The sequence below is a fragment of the Ornithodoros turicata genome, unplaced genomic scaffold, assembly GCF_037126465.1.
Source record: "Ornithodoros turicata isolate Travis unplaced genomic scaffold, ASM3712646v1 Chromosome135, whole genome shotgun sequence".
Classification (NCBI taxonomy): Eukaryota; Metazoa; Arthropoda; class Arachnida; order Ixodida; family Argasidae; genus Ornithodoros; species Ornithodoros turicata.
Window position 1 is genome coordinate 94,073 of NW_026999312.1, and position 9,224 is coordinate 103,296.

The 9,224-nt window shown below is 45.3% G+C and overlaps 1 protein-coding gene across 1 annotated transcript; it reads right to left on the minus strand.

Moving 5' to 3' along the window:
• Positions 1 to 993: 993 nt before the first annotated feature.
• On the minus strand, positions 994 to 2,067 carry LOC135372268 (uncharacterized). The gene has a single exon (XM_064605921.1). It carries the CDS (start codon positions 2,065 to 2,067, stop codon positions 994 to 996), a length of 1,074 nt encoding a protein of 357 aa, XP_064461991.1.
• Positions 2,068 to 9,224: the final 7,157 nt, after the last annotated feature.

A 9,224-nucleotide genomic window follows, 5' to 3' on the forward strand; every position in this document is an offset into this window, starting at 1 on the left:
TGTTCGCAGAGTATTTTGAAAAAGTAGCCCCAATGACTGCTACTGAAAGGGATATCTCTAACAAGAACTTGGACAAGGTGATAACCCTGCATGGATAAGAGAACGCACTGGGCGACTTACAGCATCACAGTTTAGGACCATTCTACACTGCAGAAAGCCAGACGGCCTTATCAAGAGTATCTTGTACCCAAGACGACAAGAACTGCGACCAGGTGACCCGAGGCTTTATGGCCTTCAGAACGAAGATGTGGCTGTGAACCAATACCTCCAAATAATGCGGCTACATGACAAAGACGTGGAGGCCACCCAGACTGGTTTACATATTCATGAGCTACATCCCTTCCTTGGTGCGTCTCCAGATCGCCTCGTGAAAGATGGAGATGAAGTCGGACTTCTTGAAGTGAAATGTCCTGCATCGAAGGCAGGGCAAACAGTGCACGATGCGTGCAGTGATAAGACATTTTGTGCAGAGATTGTTGATGGTAACATGTGCCTGAAGCGGACCCATGCCTACTACTATCAAGTCTGATCAGGGGCAGCTTGGGGTGACAGGAATGCCGTGGTGAGACTTTGTGATTTACACGAATCACCCGGAGCTGCACCATTCTTTGTCGGTGGAGAGAATCTATTTTGATGACAAAGTGTGGAAGGAAATATACGAAGGCCTACTGTATTTCTACAAGTTCGCAGTAATTCCTGAACTGCTAACAGGTCGCGTCCGCAGGCTGGGATTCTTGTACACTACAGGAACGGGCTATGTGTCCTTTCAGAAATATCGACAAGGATTTTATTTCATTGAACAGCAGGAACAGCCACTTAAACTCAAACTGAGAAAACTGAAATAAATGCTTCACAATGCTGTTGTCACCTTGTTGCACTGATGCTACTGTAAATCTGTCTGCTCTGTGTCTTCTGCTATGTTTATGAGAGGTGCTCTGAAGTTTGACAGTAGAGCACACACTGTGAATACTGCATCAGCTATGTCCAACATGTTTATGGGGAAAGGTCTGTCCAATATATGGACTCCTGGAACTCCTTGATTCTCCGAATAACTCTTTCAATGTGCACTCTCGCACATGCAATGTGCTTTGTTGCCTCAACGTCTCTCGCGCTCATTTGGGCTTCACCTGCATTGCGGAAAGGAGGCATATGGATTACAACATCACGAGGAAGCAAGTCATCAATTTTAAAGCCCTTGTCCGCCATAACTGCATCCCCTGGTTCCAAGAGGTCAAGCATAGCTGATTGCTGCACAATGGCCCTGTCACTTGTTCCTCCACCATATAAGGTGGACACAAAGCTTACATAACAGTCTGGCGTTGCTCCTACCAGACACTTCATCGTATTTGCATGCTTATAATTTGAAAAAGTCTGCTTTTGGGCATTATGGCTTGATGGTTTTTGAATACGAACTTCTGTTGTGTCAATAACAATACGAGTGTTTGGGTACTGTCTGAAATGAGGCGGAAGATGCCGCTGTACCTCACTGAGACTTGGAAACCTAGTCACTGTCAAAAGTACATTTTTCAAGGCCAGGACCCACTTGGAAAAAATGCGGCTGAAGGTAGCCATGGGCACTGAAAAGTTCCTGGATATCTCTTTTGCCTGCATCCCAGTCCGCAGTCGCACTAAAACCATGAACATTTGATCTTCAGCACTGTGTGTTCCTATCGCCTCACCTCTTGAAAGATTGGGACTTTGCTTCAACACTAATCCAAGAATGTCCATGAAAAGAGCTTGAGAGGGCAAGCCTGTGTAATACAGCATATCTTTCGAAGTTTTCATGTTCTCCAGGCACAACTTTGCTGATTCCAAATCTCTGAAGCGTGCTTTCCAATATGCCTCCTGTGTTTGGCTTTTTAAGAGTTGGCACTCTAGCTCAGACGTTTTGCACTTTTCGACTTCTAGAAGATGTTCAAGTTCCCGGATTCGGTCCAACACAGGATTGTCGGTCTGGGAACCCTTGTCCACACAGCTATCTTCAGAGGGAGAATCATTGCATCCTGGTTCCCACATCGCACTTTCCCTGTTCACAGTCACATCACTTGTTTGCTGCGAATCTTCCATAGCAGCTGATTCACCTGCATGCAGCTGTGACTTGGTATGACCTGAGCGTAAACATGTTTATTAGAAAAAAAATGCAAAGGGCATGACTTTAATTGTGAAGTCAGGGTATGGAATAATACCGCCACCTTACACGTGTAACAAGACAGACATAACTACAGCTAAAGATATAAATGAGACAGGAATTTGTGTACATATCACTTAGTGTGTAAGCTTAGTGTGCCTCCTATTTGAACATATCATTCCCCCAACTCCTGACCATTGCCAGTCCTACACATACCTTGCCTGTTTCTTAGTCTCTCGAAGCGTTGCACTGCTTCAGCGCTGCCTGAGCATTTGTACTTGAAAACTGATGGCACATAGTCCGGATGATGAGCAAAACGTGATGGCTCCCCTGGAAACTGAAAACAGAGGCCAACTGGTTACTACAGCAACCACGATATTATTCATATACAACACTATCTAAAGTACGCACGACGAACACTGCTTCGTAAACACAGACGCACACTGACAATATACGTTTTTCTATTTAATACAGAGCGCTGCACAAAGAGAGCGATAAAAGAAAAACGAGCGCTACTTTTCTACTACGTGGGTTACAAACGGGCGCTACATCAAAAGTAGTACCTGTTTGTAACTCAAGCAGTAGAAAAGAAGCGCTCTTTTTTTCTTATATCTCTCTTTGAACCTCTGTTTTGAATTAAAAAAAGAAACAAAACACTGTCTAAGCCTAATATGGGTTATGAGTTTGTTCACGGATTCACAACTTCATAACAAAGTGCCGGAAGGCTGCTTGCGCTCTACTACGCATCTTTTCTCATTAAAAGTGAACACGAATATCTGAATATCTTACCGGTGACGAAGTGATCGCTGCACACACGCGAGTTCGCGGTAGGCTTCCAGTTCGATCCGTCGTCGTTTACACGGCGCATTGCCTGTACCCATTTCTCTCTTTTCGCTGCATGTAGACTGCCTGCAGGGAACCTAAAGAACCGTTTCTTCGGTGTCTTGCTGCTAGAATTTGTGCAACCTACGGCAGTGCACCGCTGAGGCATTACTGACTGAGAAAACCACCCGTACGTATAGACTCCCCGTTCGCGGCGAGCACGGAGAGAGCCACCAAAAGTGATGGCGCCGGCGTCTACCCAGTTGCGCATGCGCAGACCGCCGCTCTGGAAAAGGTCCATTTGTACAAGCTTTCGCGTGGAGGTCCACGCTTCCTCACGTACAAAGTGAAGTGGTGACACACATAAGTATATATAGTATAGACATATACACGACTAAACACACTGCTGTCCAAAGAAAGGGAAGAGGAAAGGAGGTATGGTGCCACATGTCTGTGTACAATGAATGGCTGGGCAGACGGATAAGTGACCTCTAACCGTTTAAGAACAGTAAAAGGTGTTGTTGTGAACAAAAAGGCTCGCCAACCCAGTTTCACGGAAGGGGGGTTCAGGAGTATGGGAAACGAGTGGCCCAGAATGGACAAAAGGATTATCTAACGGAGTACCAGACGATGACTGAAAGTGGGGATTCAAGAACTGTGCACAAATAAATATAGATATATAACTATTAAATTTACATAAGCGGATATAACGAGCCAGGACTAAGATTCAGACCATTTATTGTGAGACACTTGAATTGCGAAATTAAGTAGGACTCTCTATTCTTACGTTTAATGTCGGTGCGGAACCCAGATTCTAGCCATATAATTTTCAAATCAGTTTCAAAATCGTGATTAGGTTGATCGAAGTGAATGGCGACAGGAGTTTGGCGGGCATTTAGGATATCAAATTTGTGGCCATAAAATCTTTTTCTCATTGTGTTGGAGGTTTCACCGATGTATTGTGAATTGCACTTGCAGCAGAATATCAAGTAACAAATCTTGGGTGAATTACAGTGGAGTGAATGACGAATTTTCAAACAGAAGTCACCCAAAGTGCTACGGGCAATGGTGGACGGCGCGATAAATTTACAGGTCTGGCACCGTGTACTACCACAGGGATAACAACCCGGCGAGCGCTTGATGACGTGAGGATGTCGCGAAAATTTTTCGATCTACGGAATGCTACTAATGGGGGAGTGAGAAAAAATTCCTTTAATTGCTCGTCAGCATGTAATATATTGAGGTGGCGTCTAAGAATGGAATTGGTATTGACAAGTGATTTATGATATGTGAAGGATAAAACTACATTACTTAAGTCCTCTTTGCGTTTCGGGGTGAATAAGGACTCCCTGGATAGGCTAGATGATTTGGCAAACGAGTCATGGATGAGTTCAAATGGGTAATTTCTTTTTTCGAAATCAGATACCATTTGCTGAGCATGTTTTACAAAATCAGTCTGATCTGAGCAGATTCGTTTCAGGCGCAAGAACTGACCATATGGAATACTCCTTTTCTGGTGATTGGGATGATAGCTTTCACAGTGGAGATATTGGCGCTTGTCCATTGGTTTCTTGTATAGTTCAGTGGTCAGCCTACCAGATTTACATGACACTGTCACATCAAGGAAGTTGATGGATGACCTTGAATAGTTACAGGTAAATTTAATTTTGCTATGCAGAGAATTGAAGTGATCAAAAAATGACTGCAGAGATGCCTCATCACCAGACCAGAGGACAAAAATGTCGTCGATGAACCTGAGATATATAAGTGGCTTAAGGGGGAAAGAATTGAGGGCTGAGTTTTCAAAACGACCCATGAATAAATTGGCATAATTAGGTGAGACCCGGGAGCCCATGGCAGCGCCATGAATTTGGACGAAGTGTTGATCGTTGAATACGAAGTTATTACAGCTAAGAACTAGTTCTAAATGGGGGATGATAGCGGGCATGGGAAGAATATCGGAAGGGTGAGAATTAAGGAAGTGTTCAACAGCAGAGAGACCTTCGTCATTGGGAATGTTAGTGTATAGCGACACGACATCCATTGTTGCCAACAAAATGTCAGCATGGTTACTGAAATGGTCATGGACAGCGTTAATGTTGGAAAGGAAATCGTTTGTGTCTTTGACAAAGGATGGGAGAAGGGGTGGGATATGTTTGATGCAGCGGTCAGCAACTAAGGATAATTTCTCTGTCGGTGTGTTTATTCCTGAAATAATGGGTCTCCCAGGGTTATTGGGTTTATGAACTTTGATCGAAAGATAAAAATTACCTGGTGTGACGTTTTTAGGACGCAAGAATTTGGAAATATGGGACGGGATAAGTTTACTAGTGACGAGTTCACCAACTTTCTTATTAATAAGAAGACAAAAGGAAGGGGTTGGATCCTGATCGATAGCTCTGTAGAACGAGCGGTCACTCAACTGCCTGTCCGCTTCCGCGATGTAGTCGGATGTATTGAGAACCACTATTCCGCCACCCTTGTCCGCTGGTCTGATAATAATGTCATTACGGGCTTTAAGATTTCGTAGCGCTACTTTCTCACAATTAGACAAGTTATCAGTGTGTACAATAGATTTCGAATAATTTGTCTTGATATCCTTGTGAACGGCCTTGATGTAATTATCAATGAGGGGGCTAGTTCTAGAGGAGTCCGGCGTCCAGCAAGAGGGGTTTCGGAAGGGCGCAGCATCTGAGCTAGGTTTATCGTGAAAGACGGTTTTCGGGTGCATTCTCCTACCTAAGTTGTGCAGATCGTGCAGAATTTCAAATTCATCAATATTACGCTCCGTAGGTACAAAACTGAGACCTTTTGAGAGAACACCAAGTTCAGCCTGGTCGAGGGTCACATCAGAAAGATTAAAGACGGTGTTATGGCCAGCCTTCGTGGAAGATGGTTCAGAATTTATTGCGTCACAAATGCCATGCGCTAAAATGGGAGATAGAATAAGTTTATCACGTTTCGATTTTTTGGTTTTGATTTCGTGAATTTTCTTCAGCTTATTGGCAGTGAATTCAGAGAGATTAAGAACTTCATGATGAGAGAGTTGGTTCGCTAGCTGTTTGAGCTGGTTATCAATATCTTTCAAGACGTAAGAACTTTCCTGTCTGAGAATTTTAACTAGTTGGAGCGATTCATTATTGAGAGCGGTAGCCCACTTCGTAGATCTCAAGGGGGAATGGAACTTAAAAGACGGCGTGATGGACAGTGATAAACCTTTGGGAGTTATACGTTGAGATATACAATCTGTATAAAAACTAAAATTAGACAGGAATCTAGCTTTCCTAGCCAAAAGTTTACGCGCTTTCAAGAAGGGCACTGAATGACGTTCATTGTTCTGTACAAGTCATTGTGTCCGGCCGGACCTGCGTTGTCTAGACTGCTTACGTGTTGTCATAGGGAAGCGACGGCCAACTCTCCTCTGTGCCCCGGCTGGAGGAGAAGAGCGTATTGAGCAGACGCACCACGCGAAGTAGGAAAAGTCATTGGTGAAGAACCCACGTTCACACAGTCAGACACCCCTGGAGTAGCATCGGGGTGAAGTGGGGATCGCAGGTGGACTCCGGCACTATGGTTAACACACTCCGCAGGAGAGAAGCTGATTACGTTGTCAGCGGCTGGAGAAGAGGCCGGGGGACTGTTGATGGGTGAAGCTGGAGCTTGTGGAGAAGAGATCTTGGGCACAAGGGTTGTAGGAACCAACGCAGGATGGGAAGCAGAAGGGGCTGGTTGGTCGTTGCACGGGTCAAGTGGAGCAAGAACGTCGGCATAGCGCGCAGTCGTAGCGTCGGTTGTAGAAGTGGATGGTCTCTGATCGACGGGGAAGGGGGGGGGGAAATCTTCCAGACGCAGCTCAAAGGAGGAAGACGTCACAGCTGGGGGTGGGAGGTCTTGCAAGATGTGCGTGAGGATGCAGTTACGGTAGTGGGAAGCCAAACACCTCGCGCCCCGAAGGTTCAAGTGGTGGCCATCCAGAGCCAGGAAATTCCAAGGTGACTGGTCCATCCGTAAGTGCTGGATGCTTCCCACTCCGGAGTTTAGCAAGGATAAGTACCAGAAATGGTGGTTGAGGAGACTGATGTTGCGGTTCACATTCCGTAGGAACTGTCTCTGGTCACGGGTTGTGTAGAAGGATGGTAATCTAGGTGGAACACTGGAGAATACAACCAGCGTTTGCGGTCGTGAAGATCGGATGTGCGACAATAGGCAATCAATTCTCTCAATGGTCGTAGCGATAGGTTCTGTGGCCACGTCGATAGAGCAAATTTGCAATATAATCGCCGAAAAGTCACCAGGGAGATCATCCACCACTTTCAGGAAATTCAAAATTCTTCCGCCACTCACCGACTTGATGTAGATGTTGGTTGAACTCAAAAACTGTGGCACCAATTTGATAAGAGAGTTGCCGACTATGGCAATGCGTGATGAAATCTCCAGTGTCGCAGGACGAGACATGGTAAGTAACAGAAGCGTATACGAAGAGGGGAGTCAAGTCCTGTAGATCACATAAACAAAATACAGAAGCCGACACGGAAGATTTTTGTTTAAGTTTAATTTGTACAAGCTTTCGCGTGGAGGTCCACGCTTCCTCAGGTACAAAGTGAAGTGGTGACACACATAAGTATATACAGTGTAGACATATACACGACTAAACGCACTGCTGTCCAAAGAAAGGGAAGAGGAAAGGAGGTATGGTCACTATGGTGCCACATGTCTGTGTACAATGAAAGGCCATCTGGTCATAGGTGAACTCGTCAAGGAGGCCAACTCGTCACAGGGCATCTCGTACGAGGAACTGCCGTCATGCCCGAATAATCGTCACAATGAACACTCGTGTCACGGCGTGGATTTTGACTGTAGAACTACAAATTTACTTTTCATTATTCCTATGAATGATTCAGTACACCGTGTTGTCAGCTATGATCAAAACATGACGCTATAACTGAAATAAATACAACTAGATGCCACGACACGGTTTAAAGAGAACAAACAACAAATGCGGTTTTATTGAGCTTGCACGGGCCTATACAACATGGGACTCAAAACCGGATATTTCTTGCAATATTCTGAAGAGTGCAAAGGGGAGATCCGCTGGAGTGCCCCTCTAGAACCATGGAAATACGCTCATTAACATTTTTATATGTCGCAGCTTTGGGAGAACGTATTGATTTTGGTGCGCTTGTCTCTGCTTTCGAATGGTACGAATGGCGAAGGCATCCGGGAAGCCGTATGCTCACTGACGGTTGCGGCGGCATCAAGTAGGATACGATGAGGTGGATCGCTTCCATTCTCTGCAATGCAAGAATGCATAAAAAAACAGCCACACTGCCACCTCCCCAGCATACAAAAAGAAACAATATCCTACCTGCTTTTCTCTTCATGATCTGACGGACTTTGAGCACATTGATTTCAGTTGGATCTCCAGCATGAGTGTGAGTACCAGTTAGTCGCACTACAACGCTAATGGACTCGTCAGTCGTTATCTTTCCCTTGCAGATAGCACGATCTCGACATACCCAATAAATTCCAGAACTGCACTTTCTACTAACTGTGTAGGAAAATCCCTGGTAGAGTAGCAACGGAGCCCCACGCTGAGTTTTCGTCACTTCCATGCTCTCCGTGAACTTAGCAAAGACGTGAAATTTGTACGGTCAGCGGTCTTCGGAATCCGGGTCGGGCACTGGACTAATCCCTTTGGTAAATCACGGTGAAACGCATTCCCTTTGGAACGGGGTCAACCTTGCAACCAGTGTTCCGGTGACGAACCGCCCCCCTTGAAAAGTGTTCGGGTGACAAAAGGACCTCGTACCAGAGGGCCGCTGTGACCAATTATCCTGTGACGAGTCTTCCGGTGACGAGTGGGATTGTGACGAGTGGACCGGTTCCCGTTTCGCGGAAGGGGGGGGGGGGGTCAGGAGTATGGGAAACGAGTGGCCCAGAATGGACAAAAGGGAAGGTTACGGATTATCTAACGGAGTACCAGACGATGACTGAAAGTGGGGATTCAAGAATTGTGCACAAATAAATATAGATATATAACTATTAAATTTACATAAGCGGATATAACGAGCCAGGACTAAGATTCAGACCATTTGGTGTGAGACACTTGAATTGCGAAATTAAGTAGGACTCTCTATTCTTACGTTTAATGTCGGTGCGGAACCCAGATTCTAGCAATATAATTTTCAAATCAGTTTCAAAATCGTGATTAGGTTGATTGAAGTGAATGGCGACAGAAGTTTGGCGGGCATTTAGGATATCAAATTTGTGGCCA